Source organism: Carassius carassius, chromosome 6, assembly GCF_963082965.1.
Source record: "Carassius carassius chromosome 6, fCarCar2.1, whole genome shotgun sequence".
Lineage (NCBI taxonomy): Eukaryota > Metazoa > Chordata > Actinopteri > Cypriniformes > Cyprinidae > Carassius > Carassius carassius.
Window position 1 is genome coordinate 38,500,570 of NC_081760.1, and position 15,523 is coordinate 38,516,092.

The 15,523-nt window shown below is 36.1% G+C and overlaps 1 protein-coding gene across 1 annotated transcript; it reads left to right on the forward strand.

Moving 5' to 3' along the window:
- Positions 1-208: 208 nt before the first annotated feature.
- LOC132141736 (B-cell receptor CD22-like) lies at positions 209-9,045 on the forward strand. Its single transcript, XM_059551398.1, has 11 exons — positions 209-249; positions 396-465; positions 1,084-1,428; positions 1,527-1,775; positions 2,868-3,122; positions 3,214-3,468; positions 3,563-3,805; positions 3,884-3,968; positions 6,226-6,271; positions 8,519-8,766; positions 8,842-9,045. The coding sequence occupies exons 1-11, from the start codon at positions 235-237 to the stop codon at positions 8,906-8,908; spliced, it is 1,878 nt and encodes a 625-aa protein (XP_059407381.1). The 5' UTR covers positions 209-234; the 3' UTR covers positions 8,909-9,045.
- The last annotated feature ends 6,478 nt before the right edge of the window (positions 9,046-15,523 follow it).

The following is a 15,523-nucleotide window of genomic DNA, read 5'->3' on the forward strand; positions in this document are numbered from 1 at the left end:
TTTGTACAGATCCTCAAACTACTACCAGAGGTCACTGTCTCCTGCTCCAGACATCAACACTAATGTGCATAAGTACATGTGCATATGTGTGTTTTAGTCCAGTAATGGTGTTCACTTGTTGAGGGAGGGACACTGTTGTTTCCACTGCTGGGTATTAAAACAGTGTTAACCACAGAGAGTCTGTCTAAAAGTGCATGTGTTAAAACAGTCAGTCATTTGTCTACTGCTGATCTGATGAGCTTCAACACGGTAAGACAAACACACTCATACTTCAATGAAAACTGATGATTATTGTTCATATAACATACGAGTCTTAACGTGAGAAATGTTAAGAATAGGGAGATGTAGATGTACTGTTCATGAGTGTATAAGTGCTGATTAATGCTGTATTATAGATATATTTGACGCTGATGTCGGTCAGAATGGCTCCTCGTCTTCCTCTGATCTTTCTGCTCATGATTCACGGTGAGTCTCTGTTATATTCACATTACAAACTCTCTGATGGTTTTATTTAAGACCTCACGATGAGCGGATGATGAGAACTTTCTTCTGTCCTCTTCTCACATATTTCCTTTAAAACAGGAAGTTTAGGTGAGAAACGTCAAAGGCTTGTGTCTTTTATAAATATCCAGTAGTCTTCTGTTATTTGCTGCAGTGTCATGTGGTTTAGGGAAGTGTTCATTGTTCAGAGCATCTGACAACAATCTGTCTAACACAAGATTGTGAATATTTTTGGCTCATGTTCTCGGAAGTGTTCAAATGTGAAATATTGTCAAAGAAGTTAATTACCATAAAGATGAGGTTAGAGATGACAATGTAGAAGCAACATAACTCCAATTGGGTATTTAATAACTTATTAATTTAATTTAATAGTTTAATAGTGCTGCATGTTGTTCACGGCTGATTTCCAGGTTTTTTTTTTTACTCCTTTGTCTCTGTGGTTTTATTTCTGCTTTTCTGCAACTGATGATGAACTTCAAATCATTTAATACTCAATAGAATTCTAATAAAGTGTATTATCATGATATAGTCCAGTGAAACTGATAAAACATAATTTTCCTCCTGATGAATTCTGTGTTTCAGGGGTTTCTAGTGCTGGTTGGGGTGTGAGTTACAGTCCTTCACACATCTGTGCACTAAAGAACTCATCAGTGATAATGAGCTGCACTTATACATACCCTACTGGATATAAGATCAAGAAAGTGTTCTGGACCAGAAACCCTGTAAAGGGTGAAGAGTCTCCAGATCTGTCTGAGGATCCTGAATACAGTCAGAGGCTTCAGTATCTGGGAGACAAACAGCAGAAATGCACCATCAGACTGAGTCATGTGACACAGAAGGACCAACACATGTACTGTTTCAGATTCATCACTGATAAACCTGATGGCATATGGCTTGGTCATCCAGGAGTGACTCTTACTGTCACAGGTGACTTTCATGAGGCTGAGCTCTTCTTCTGTGCATTATGTTGAATAATAATCAGTGTATGACAGCAGCACTAGATATAATGTGTGTGTTGTGTTCAGATCTTCAGGTGGAGGCTCCTGAGAGAGTGACGGAGGGTCATAATGTCAGTCTGACATGTAAAAGCAGCTGCACTCTGACTGACAGAGCAACATTTATCTGGTACAGAAACTCACAGCCATTAACTGAGAGAAGAGACAGAAACAATCAACTCCTGCTGCAGTCAGTCAGAAGAGAGGATGCAGGCAGATACAGCTGTGCTCTAGATGGACACACTTACATCTCTCCTGCTGCTGGTCTCAATGTCTCCTGTGAGTACAGATAGACATTTCATCTTTAAAGTTGTCTTTGAAAAGCTAGAAGAGTTCAGGGCTACATATCTTTGATTAATGGTTAGTAGTTTTTTTTGCAAGCTCAAATTTCTTTGGAAGCACTCTCTTTTTTTTCTGCAGTATATTTGTATATACTGTTTGTGTCACCATTGCTCTATGAAGGAACTATGTTTCGCTTTTGCCATTGCCATCCAATGTGCTAAAAATGACAATAAAGTTGACTTTGACTTAGTCCTTTTACTAAAAACATTATTCTGAAAAACAAAACCAAATTTAAATGTTAGTGTCTCTAAAACACAACAGATTATTTCTAAGGCTGAGAAGGAAACAGGAAAAATCGCTCTTACAAATCAAGTGCTTTGTTGATTAATAAAAATGCATATACATTATGTAGTATATATGTAAATAATGAATAAACTACAAATATCAGTGGCAGCTGGCCAATAGAGGGTGCTAGAGCAACACACTGAATCAAATCAGAAAATAAAGCCAGGACTAGGACTTGTAAAGTACAACAAATGTGCATTAAAGTCTTGTCCATAAACTCTCTACTGCATTATTATAACATTCGCAGCTAAATTCACAAAATACTTGTTATAACTATCAGTAGTCAAATATATACTGTACAGACCTTATGTCTATTGGGGGAGGGGATGTGGCTGAACAAACATATAAATAGTCTTTCTGTGAAAGAGTTCTAATGAGCCGTGATGAAGCGTTAGCTCCTGTACCTCACTGCCATCATAACCCCTTTAACTGTGAATACAGATTCAGATTCTAAATAAAAGTCCCACATACATAACATAAATAATGCAAACCTTATTCAACTTTCAACATACAAAGTATGTCAAAAGCAATACAAAACAAACTGAGAGAATAAAGATAAATATTATTGAGTATGTTACATTAGCCCTACCTAGAAAATTGTCCACAAGCCACGGCTGCTACTTCCAGTGAATCATGTGATCTCTATCAGTCCATCTAATGATGGAGTTTCAGAAATCTGTGAGTTATAAGTCTCAGCTGTGTAATGTCAAATTTACTATGTTAATGTCTTGTATTTTTTTTTAGACCCACCAAAAAGTGTCTCAGTGTCCATCAGTCCATCTCTTGTAATAGTGGAGGGAGATTCAGTGACTCTGATCTGCAGCAGTGATTCAAACCCTCCTGCAGAAATCAGCTGGTTTAAAGGAGAAACATCTGTAGGATCTGGAAGAATCTACAGCATCTCAAAGATCAGCTCTGATCACAGTGAAGAATACAAGTGCAAGTCCAAATATGAAAATACAGAGAAATACTCTGCTGGTGTGACTTTAAATGTCATGTGTGAGTTAATGATCATCTGCACATTGTTCAAAATGTCAAAATTCACAGTTTTCAAATATTTATTTTGAATTTTTATTTTTGTCCTTTTAAGACCCTCCAAAGAATGTCTCAGTGTCTATAAACGGATCTGGTGTAATAGTGGAGGGAGATTCAGTGACTCTGATCTGCAGCAGTGATTCAAACCCTCCTGCAGAAATCAGCTGGTTTAAAGGAAGAACATCTGTTGGATCTGGAAGAATCTACAGCATCTCAAAGATCAGCTCTGATCACAGTGGAGAATACAAGTGCAAGTCCAGAAACAAACATGGAGAGAAATACTCTGCTGCTGTGATGCTGAATGTTATGTGTGAGTGAATTCTGGTGCAAGAACTGACAATAGATCCACTAGTTCCAGTGTGTTTTAGCACTGTTGATGAGATGTTTAATTATTTATATTTTAGATCCTCCCAGGAATGTGTCAGTGTCTATAAGTGGATCAGGTGTAATAGTGAAGGGAGATTCAGTGACTCTGATCTGCAGCAGTGAGTCAAACCCTCCTGCTCTGAACTTCAGCTGGTTTAAGGAGACTCAAAGCTCAGCTGTTGGATCTGGACAGAGTTTCAGTGCACTACAGAGTGGACGCTTCTACTGTGAGGCTCACAATCAACATGGTTCTCAGAGATCAGACGCTGTTACTGTCACAGGTGAAGCTTTTATTAACACACTCCTGGATCTTCACATCATTCATCACTTTGTTAATTATGAGGATCTTCATCTTTCAGTTCATCCTGGTGCTGATAGGAATGTGATTATGATCACAGCAACATCTGTAGGAATATTCATCATCATCATCATCCTGCTTATAATGTGAGTTTAATAAATAAAACTGCAGTGATATCTTCATTTTTGTCCTGATGTAGTAAAAACTTGATCATATATGTTTGTTTGTTTCTTTATACAGTACAGATTGTGTCAAAGCATCTCTATAGTGTCAAACAGGAAAAAGGTGTATTGATAATGCAAGAGGACAATAGTAAAGTTGCATTTTCAGTTAAAGTCAGTTCATCATTGATTCAGTGATGTCATCATCCAGATCAGCTCTCCTCCAAATTAGTATCTGTGCTATCAACACAATATTGCCAGAAATTAAGCTAATCAAACCAGAGATGACAGTAACAAGAAATCTAAACTCCATCGGTGGCAGAAATGGAGAAAAACCTTTGGAGTAACCAGGCTCAGTCAGGGACCAGTTCTCATCTGAACACAGGGCCGGCCCGCTGCATAGGCGGTATAGGCAAATGCTAAGGGCGCCACTCATCCATAGGGGCGCCAGAATTAGTGAACGAGTGAATTTTTTTTTTTTTTACATATTTTTTTTTATAATAGGCTACTATTTAAAAACCATTAATTTGAAATACTACCAAATAAAGCAAAAAAAAGTCCGGCTCTTCAATCTTCCCCCGCCCATCGAGTGCTTGAAGTGCGTCAGAAACAGAGCGCGAGCACGATCAGTTGTTGGTAATTTGTTGTGTAGCGTGCCCGACGCCGCATCCAATGTAGACAGCACTGCTTTTGTTAACACACAGCTCGTAGAAACGGGCCTGGCAGCTCGCGCCAGTTCTAGACACGGTGAAAGTTTCCTGATTGTGACGGAAGGCCGAATTTACACATTATAAATGAGCATAGTCTGCGATAGATACAGTGCCAAAAAGAAGAGAAGAGGATAAAGACAGAGGTAAAGAGATGTAGCGAAAGAACAATTTATTGCATAGGAGTAAGATACTATAATTTCATGGCAGTTATTTTTACCTTAAACTTAATGTTAGCAGTTGTTCTGAGTTCTGAGTCCCCAGACTGTGATTTTGTACAATCATGTCAGTTTTAAGACGCATTTTTTATTATCACTTTTTTATTAATGTTTTACTCTACAGTTGTGCAGTTTTGGGGGGATACAGTACAGGCCAAAAGTTTGGAAACATTACTATTTTTAATGTTTTTGAAAGAAGTTTCTTCTGCTCATCAAGCCTGCATTTATTTGATCAAAAATACAGAAAAAATGTAATATTGTGATATATTATTACAATTTAAAATAATTTGTTTTCAATTTATTATACTTTAAATTATCATTTATTTATGTGATGAAAAGGTGAATTTTCAGCATCATTACTCCATTCTTCAGTGTCACATGTGACATCCGGTCTATCACATGATCCTTTAGAAATCATTCTAATATGATTATTTATTATGAGTGTTGGAAACAGTTCTGCTGTAATGTGTGTGTGTGTGTGTATATATATATATATATATATATATATATATATATATATATATATATATATATATATATATATATATATACTAAATCATGAACACAATGACAGGGTGAAATGGGCTGTGATGCATGGGGCGCCAGTTAAAATCTTGCCTAGGGCAGCAAATTGGTCAGGGCCGGCCTTGTCTGAACAGATGAAAGTAGCATGATTCCAGTCTGCAGCACACGTGCAGAGGTCTTGTCTGGTTCTCGTAGTCGTGAGGTGATGAGGTCTTCACAGGGGATCTGTCTCTAGGGTTCATCTAGTTGTCGTTCAGGGTTTTAGAGGTTGTCTTGTGCTGATCCACCATCGGGTCTGGATATGGACTGGATCTGAGTGGCAACGAATAATAATGAAACAGACTAACATTTGATTATGTTATTCATCTTACGGTGTAACAAGTACACAGCAAAATCCCCAGTGTTAATTTAACACTCTGAGTGTGGACACATAAACACTGAAGTAGTGTTACAAGTTACACTGAAGCAGAGTTGGAGTTAATGAGATAATTAAGAAGTTAATCCCAACTAAAACAAACACTGACCACTATAATGGTGACACACAAATTGTGATTTTCTCGGTTGGTGAGTCTGCTTGTTAACATCAGGTGTCTTCAATAATGGTCAATCATAACTCAATTAACTTCTTAATTATCTCATTAACTTCAACTCTGCTTCAGTGTTACTTTTAACACTGCTTCAGTGTTTATATGTGTCCACACTCAGAGTGTTAAATTAACACTGGGGATTTTGCTGTGTACATCAGGGGTTAAGTATATTAATGAATGCTGTTAATGTCTGTCATCATAACAGGAGGAAACGAAAGAGTGATACATCTGAAGATCTAACAATGAAACAGGTAAATCAACACAACTTCACAGAAGCAGAATATGTTTTAGTTATCTGATGTTATTTGATCTGATGTTGTACTTGGTCTGAAAAGTTTGAGACCTGCTGCTGTCTCAGAAGCTGCACCTCACCCCTGAAAACTTCATTTGTCTTACAGTTTTGACAATCTCTGGGACACATTTCTCAATAATTAGGTCACTTCTGTTAAAACTTTTCACACAGGGAGCACAACAACAGTCTCTGTTCGCTAAACTGTGAATCATTTATCACTGCTTTGACACTAAATGCATTCATTGATGACATCTGACAAAATTACATGAATTATTTTATCACTTCGACACAAACACCAACAATGTATGCACTATAAAAGCCAAAAGTTTTCTAAACTGCTACAGTTCAGATCAAAGACAGAAATTTGCAACATTTCTACAGTAATATCATATAGAAAAATATTCTGAATGTAAAAATCAAATACTATCAAAGCAGTTGTAGCTGAACATATTCACAAGTGTTTGTCATTCTCTTTCATTGCCATCTAGAGTAAGAGTAATACTTTTGCACTGTAATTAAACATGGACCATGTGACAGCAGAGAGTATCATTCTGGTTTGTACAAAAGAAAATATTGTATAATGCTAACTGTTGTTCGTGTTTTCCGGTTGTTGTGTTATGAGTGATAAAGTTTGTTTGTTTATGTAAGAATGCCTTGATCTGAGACATTAATGAAGTCTTTTGGTAGTTTTGTGCATTCTGAATGTGCAGAGGTGTCAAGTCCAGGGGTCAGAAAGTAAAAGTCCTGACATATTTTTGTTCCACCCATGAACTCAGCAGCTGATTTCACCAGAGGAGGAACCAAGTCATTCCTTTCAAGTCACAAACGAGTCTCAAGTTAAATCCCAAGTCCCCAAAGAGTTAAAGTTAGTGAGATAATTAAGTGACTAATTAAATGATGACTGTGCAGTAGTGATAAACACCTGCTGTTATTGAAAATTACAGAGGATCGGATGATTTATTGTTTAAAATGATGCAACCATCATGGAGATCAGTGTTTGATTTAGTTGGGCTCTTGAACCTTTTAATAATACAAAGTAATTTGCTTTTAAGCACTTGCGGTTGTGTTACATAGTAAACATTAACACATTGCTGAATTGCTTAATTAAATTGCTCTTTTTTTATCTAAAACATTTAATGAACACCATGAGGGTGTCTCTCTTTGGTTTGTTACATGATGTACAGCTATTTCTGGACTACAAAAAAGTCCTAATAAACAAATATTATTGCAATTCTTAAATATTGGGGGAAAATTATACAGGCTCTGGATTTTAGACATGAGCACTTATCATATGATCCTCAACAGTGGTGACAAAATTATTCATGCTACAGTCCTTGATGGGAGTTTTACTATGGTGTTACCCAGCATGCACTTCAGCTTGAAGAGTTTTGTTGATTGTCACCATTGTTGAGATTCATATGCTGGGTCATGATGTCTGTGCGTCTTAGTAGGACAAGATTAAAAAATATATATGTATATTCATTACATACATTAGATTTCAAATTATTTCATTATAACTATTATACCAACGGTTTATTTGCATGTGGCAGTTCCACAAGGTAGGTTATTAAAAAAAAACTGAACATATGTTAAATGAAATAAACTTTTTTTTTAAATAAACAGACTGATGCCTAACAATTACTTTGTCATGTAAAACCAGCTAGTAATGGTTTTCTGCACAGCACTGATCACACTGCTTTATAACAGCACATGTACTTCTACAGGGAAATACCTAACATAAGAAGCCAAAGGTCAAGAGCCCAACTGAAGCAAACACTGATCTCCATGATGGTGGCATCAGTTTAACCAATAAAACATCAGCATCTGATCCTCTGTAACACACACTAATGGCAGGTGTTCATCACTAATGCACAATCATCATTTAATTAGTCTCTTAATTATCTCATTGACTTTAACTCTTTGAGGACTTGGGATTTGACTTGAGACTAGTTTGTGACTTGAAAGGAATGACTTGGTTCCTCCTCTGGTGAAATCAGCTGCTGAGTTCATGGGTGGAACAAAAATATGGCAGGACTTTTACTTTCTGACCCCTGGACTTGACACCTCTGTGAATGTGAAATAAACTGCTGTATCAAGTTGAAAGATGTTAGGAGAACTATGAGAAGAGTTTTGAAAAAGTGACCAGTATTGAGAAATGTGTTGTGATTGTAAATCAACTGTAATTGTGTGTTTTCTTGTCTTTCAGAATGATCTTTATGCAGATGTGTCACAGAGAGTTTCAGTTAATGACGAGTCTCTTTCTGAACATGATCCAGTCAATGATGCTCTGTATGCCAGTGTGAAACCCAGCAGATCCAGAGGAGAAACTCCTGAATCAAGAGATACTGAGGAGATTCAGTACGCAGCTGTCCAATATCACCGAAAGAAAGAGAGGAACAGACCGGAAGAAGATGAATGTCAGTATGATGATATAAGTTCATCAGCTGCCATGAGGTGAGAAAACAGCACCTTCATCAGCACAGATCATCTAATCAGAGATGTAACATTGTTGTGCTCCTGTTTGTTCAGATTTTCTAGGAAATCAAATGTTCAAACTGTGGAAGACGTACCAGTGATCTACAGCTGCGTCGGATGAGAAGTCAGAAAGAGCTTTATTATGAAGGTATTTTTGAGTCCAAATGACTGAACACCTGTGACAGTGCGATTAATAGTTGTAGAGAAAAGCCACAGGTGTGTATCAGTAAATTTGAAGTCACTGAGAGAAATGTTTTAAGAGTTTCAAACCTGTAGACATTTTTTTCAATCCCACAAACACAACACAACAGTGCATAAATCCTATTCTAAATATCACAAATTAAGAAACTTGTACGCTTGCATTTTTTATACAATTGCTGCAGTGAATTGCAATTGCTATGGTGCAAAACGTATTTACACACCCGCATCAAGAAATGTGAAGTCGTGGAGAAATTTTGCACATCCGCAAATCAGTACTTGAATTCATCCAATGAGAATTGCACACTTGTAGAATATTTTCTCAGAAATGTCTTGTATAATTTTCTAACACAAACACAAAGTACATAGCTACAGCTTGAATCTGCTGCAATTAATCTCAAACACTGTTCTTCGCTTTCAAGTGACAAGTTTCGCATTCTCCCATTTGCACTGAGATATTTGGTTCAGAAGTGATTTGTGCATCTGTAGAGGTAGTGGGCGGGCCTGTTTAGAGATTAGATAATTTCATCCAATCAGAAGAGCTACTTTGGGTCGTTGCTGAGTAGGAGGAGCCTGCAGACCTGGAGCCGGTATATATATGCCGCAAGCAGTTTTACGCCCCTTAGTTTCTCAACCCTCTGGAGTCTAAGGGTATTTTTGGGGCCTGGAGAAGTTTTGTCATGCCCTGACATTTGTGCTTTTTTCAGTTTCTTATAAATATCTAAATGGGTAAAGTCTAATCTCACCATAATCAGCACAAACTGGGCTATAATAATATGTAAAATGCATGTATGTACATGATTGTATTTTTGAGAAAAAAAAAGTTATGCATGGTTAGTGAAAAACAAAAAATGTTAAAACACTTCAATAAGGCCATAAAACACATGCAGAACAATGGTTACCGGGATTTTTGAGAACTGGAGCTTGTAGCCTAGAATTTTTCTTTCTAAATTATGTGAAAATCATTTTGTTTACTCCCTTACAGAAATCAATATTTTGATTTACATTTTCTAAGACACATTTTGTTGGTAAAAGTCATATGCGAGTAGGCGTCAACTATCATGAATATCATTTTGATTTACACCTGAGAAGACAAAGGGTTCAGTTTCAATCTGAATAGCGCGTTCAGCGCGGGGGCGTGGTCACATTAGCTATAATGAAGGGAGACATGAAAAACGGACATCACGTTGTTTTCATATGGATTACTTCATCACAAAATATTTGTTTTCAGCTACACTTGTTTAGTTTAAAAGTATACATGTCAAGCTTTCTATAGATATCTCTCTCATGTCTCTTCGTTGAGTATTCACGGAGTTACAGTTCATTTTAATGACGTGTTTGTAAATGAAGATCAGCGCAGACAAAGGCTTCAGACAGCACACCTTATTTGTTATCTTTATTTTATAAGTTCACAAAGTTTTGTTGTTATGTCTGTATCCAAAAAAGTATACCCTTTACAGATTCGATTGATGTATTGCTCTTATCTGTACGATTAAAACTGAAAGTGTAATTTAAGTTCTTTTCGGGGTTATCAGGAGAAAATGACTCATAACGCGCATACGCATTAATCGACTCCAGATGGTTAATTTGTGATTTGTAGAATAGGTGTGTACCTGGAATGAAGAATTTGAGAAGGTGTAACTGTTGTGTTTGTGGGAGAGAAAAAAAGTCTACAGGTTTGCAACTCTTAAAACATTTCTCTGTGTGACTTCAAATTTATTTATTCACGTGTGGCTTTTCTCTACAACTACAAATTGCACTGTCACAGGTGTTCAGTCATTTTGACTCAAAAAAAACCTTCACACAGTTTCCTCTGGCATTTCTGCAGCCTCCTCTGGCATTTCTAAGTAATTAACACACATTAGTGCTTGCAAATGAAATAAAAATACACCTTTCTGCACATGTCCGGCCAAGTACGTTCTGCACTTTAGTCGAGAAGCACCCAGCTGCAGCCTGCAGATCGGGGCGGGGCTGCACCTGGGGCAGGGTTGCACGTGCAGCCCCGCCCCACACCTACTCTGATTGGTTCAATCGTCTTTCATAGACATACATGTAGGAAATGTGTGCGTAGTTAGTGTAGGACGGAGAATGGTGTTTAAAATACTAAAAACGCTGTACAGTTTTATAAAGCCTTCATAATGCACAAAAGAAGAAAAAAAAAACATTAGCCTGTATCTCGCCATGTCCCTGAAATGATTGTTTTGTTAAATTAAGCTGATCTTTAGGCTAACATACGAATATAGTAAATTAAGTGGGTTGATTATCCACGGTAAGACGATCACCCCTTCAGATAGAAGAATGAATTATGAATTCAATTTTATAAAATATGATTATTTCATATCATCAGAGAATGAGAAAGGAAAATGAAAGAGGTGTCTCATTACTGTTTTAATTTATATAGCATGACAAGACAATTATTGTTACATATTATCTGTCATGCAGTTGATAAATGACACTGCAATAGTCTAATGTGTCTGTCAATTCAATTTTTATGAAACTTTTAATTTTCTTTACTACATTGCAAAACATAGACTTTTTCTCCCCTTTATTTCAGGAAAATATGCTGCTCCTCGTTATTTGAAAGTGAAGAAATCGATAAACTTTTATTTCTATCAGCCAGTGATGATTCAGGAAGGACATACCTGTAAACCGTTGCTATAGTAACAAAAACAATTTCATAATAATTGTGCTCTTATCTTAGTGCAGTCTCACAGCCACTGTCAAATATCGAGATAAACTTTATAAAGTATCATCTATTTATATTAAATTGGTATCTTCTGCGATATCCATTTTGTGACCATTGAGTCGATTCTTTTCAATCAGCTGGAATGATTCGGACATTCTACATTTAATGTGGCTTAATGCATTAAAACAGTGTTTTTAAAAGACCAAACTCCGTAAACAAATTAATAATAAAGCATTCTATTCACTGACAGGCAGATGAGTCCAGAATAAGAATGAAATGTGTTTAATTACGTGTTAAGCGTTTTCCTCCCATAGAAAACCATTAGACTAAAAGGAAAATGCGTAACGTGGCGTAATGCATTAAAACGTGTTTTAATAAGACAAAACTCAGTAAACATTTTTAATAACACATTTTATTTACAGACAAGCAGGTTATGGGTGGAAATTAAACGCTTTGTGTTTGTATTCTATGCTCATATCTGCTTGTCTGTGAATAGATTGCTTTATTAATATTTTTTTTACTGAGTTTGGTCTTTTTAAAACACTGTTTTAATGTATAAAGCCACGTACTTTCACGTTAAGCGTGCTTTTACAATGCCCCAATTATTCATTTGTGATTTAATCTGGTCAAGAAGAGTAAACTTGCAGCAGCTAACATCTTTTGATTCAATAAATCAGACATAGTGAGTCAAGTTAACAATAAAAAAAACTGCATCATAGTAAAAGCTTTGTAAAACTGTACAGCGTTTTTAGCTTTTTAAACAGCATTCTCCATCCTACACCAACTATGCACACATTTCCTATCATGTATGTCTTTGATCAAACCAATCAGAGTAGGTGTGGGGCTGCATGTGCAACCCCGCCCCAGGTGCAGCCCCGCCTCGATCTGCACGCTGCAGCCGGGTATACTTGCTTTAGTCACTGCCATACAGAAGGAAGAATCACATGACACAATAATCACAGATGTCCAGCAGGGGGCGACAGAGAAAAGAGGAAAAAGAGCCTCTCATTTATGAATGCAAAATCATCAACAAGGCTAAAAGTTTTGGCAGTGACCATACATTTTGGTTTTGCAAAGTTTATTGCTTCACAATTTGTAGATTATTTTTCCACATGTTTCAATTAGGGATTAAATGATTACTTGTACTTGTATTATCATCAAAACAGAGTTTAATTATCACTTATCAATTTTGTAAATAGCATCAGTCTGAGGCAAAAGTAGCATCCAATGTTTAAATTTTATTCTTCACAAGATGATTATAATTTTGTTAGAAGAACGTTTTCCAAATGTTCAATGTTGGTTTTAGGAACATAAAAAAATATCCAGTTTTCTTGATGTTAGAGGAACATTTTTAAAAGGTATTAAGTTCCTCAAACGTTCTTTCAACAAAATTGTGTTTTAAAATTCAACATTCTAGAAACCTTGGCATAAACATATCTAGTTTCCTTTATCTTAGTAGAATGTTGTTTAAAGGTTAGTATGATGTTCCAATCATTCAAACACCTGTTGTGAACAAGCACTGAAAGAAAGGGTTATGAGAGCACAAACTACAACTTTCTTCAGCCACAGCCTTATATGCACTGTAAAAATTATGTAGCTCAAGTGGTAGAGGATTTGGGGTTTTACTCCCCGGGAACACATGATAGGTAAAAATTGATAGCCTGAATGCACTGTAAGTTGCTTTGAATAAAAGCGCCTGCTAAAAGCAAAAATGTAATTTAATTTAATGTAATTTAATTTTAAAATTAATTATCATGTTATTTTAATACAATAAAATACTGTGTTTATATGGCAGTGTTCCCGTGATTACAGTGGCATCAATACAATAAAATGTTGTATTTTGCATTGTTGTCATACAATCCTCAACAATGGTTACAATCCAAAAAACTAAAAAATGTAGCAATGCATGCTGGGAGCCATGAACATGTTTTGTATGCTGGCGTGAAACATGTCACCATTGTTGTATTTCATAAGCCAAATGTTAATAAATAACCTAAAATATGTTTTAAACAAAAAGTTAGCAAGGGCGATATTTATAAACGCTTAAACAGCAGCATATAATCTAAAAAGAGATACAGCAGATTGAGGGTCTAGAGAACAACTGAAGCAAACTCTGATCTCTATGATGGTGATCTCAAACAAAACCTTTTCAATAAGACATTAACATCTTAACCTCAGTGAATTCTCAATAAGAACATCTGAGACAGAAATAAAATCAAGCTGGTTACTATTACTGTAAGTGGAGCTGGTGATGCTGTTCTGTACAATCCAGAGGTTAAGAATTCTGTTTTAGAAAAAAAATTGTAGTGAGAAAGAGGAGCTTTCTTTTAGGCACACAGTGACATCAAGAACCAGCGTATGAATCTCAAGAATGGTGACAAACGGCATATTCAGATAAACAGATGAACTGTAAGCACCACAAAACATGCTACTAAAAATTGCATTAGAAAGTAAAAATAAAAGAAAATATTAAGAATAAATATAAGACAAATCATCATGGGAGCCATTAATGAGTTGTGATTGGTGGCACCCAGAATGCAATGCAACATGGTTCTCAGCCTGATTCAGCCTGGTATGCATAACATAGTATTCATTAGCATAGTGTTTTGTTTTTCTTTCTCAAAGAAATGTTTTTTGTTTTTGTTGCTGTTGTTGTTGTTTTTTAACTTTACTTATTTTTTGTGCTATTTAACTCATTTTAAATGGTTAAATTCTAAGCATCTAATTTGATTAATTCTAATGAATTCTTATGTGTTAAATTTAATAAATAATATTGCTTGTAATCTGTTGCCACAATTTTATTAAGTAAATATAGTGTATTATTTTTAACGGTGTACAGCAACTACGCACACATTTCCAATCATGTATGCCTATGAAAGTCGATCGAACCAATCAGAGTAGGTATGGGGCAGGTTACCAGGTTAACCCCACCTCTATGTGCAGACTGCAGCCGGGTGCTTCTAGTTTTGTCCAACAAAACCAATATTTTTGTATAAATTTAACTTTTTTTTCATGTTATTTTACTCATTTTGAATGATTGATTGTAAGCATCTCATTTGATTAATTCTAATCAATTTTAATGTGTTCAATTTAATAAATAATATTCCTTGTAATCTGTTGACTAATTTTATGAAGATAAAAGACCTTCAAACTCTCAAGATCTGATTAAACAACTCCACAAACGGCATTACCAGCTTCACTTACAGTATTACTAAGCAGATTGACTTTGTTTCTTTCATACTTCTACATAAGTTCTTATTGAGAATCACCAGAGGTTTAGATGTTTTTGTATTATGGATAAAGTTTTATTTGAGGTTACCATCATGGGGGTCACTGTTTGTTAGTTGTTAGTTGAGCTCTTGACCCATGACTTTTGTTGAGTTGCTTCGTTTGTGGCAACTGCAGATGTTTTCAGAAAACATTGCTGCATTGATGAAGCAGTGAACACACACTCGAATGAGTGGACAGCCATCTTCTTCTGCAGTGCCCATGGAGCTGTTGGGGGTTCGATGCCTTGCTCAAGGGCACCTCAGTTGTGGTACTAAGGGTGGGAGAGAGCTCTGTATATTCACTGCCCAACCTACAATCCCTGCTGGTATGAATCCAACTCTCTAACCAATAGGCCACGACTTCCACACTATGCACAATACACTGCAACAGCAAAAACTATGAAGAAAAAAGATGTTACTTTTGTTGTTTAGTACTTTTTTATATAACTACACTATTTTTTTTTTTTTACATTTATTAATGGTTCTATTTAGAACCATACCATCGTGAAGAAGTCTTTTCTGGTACTGTTTAGAACCATTTTTCTTAAGAGTGTATAATGTGTGATACCACACAGGACCACAT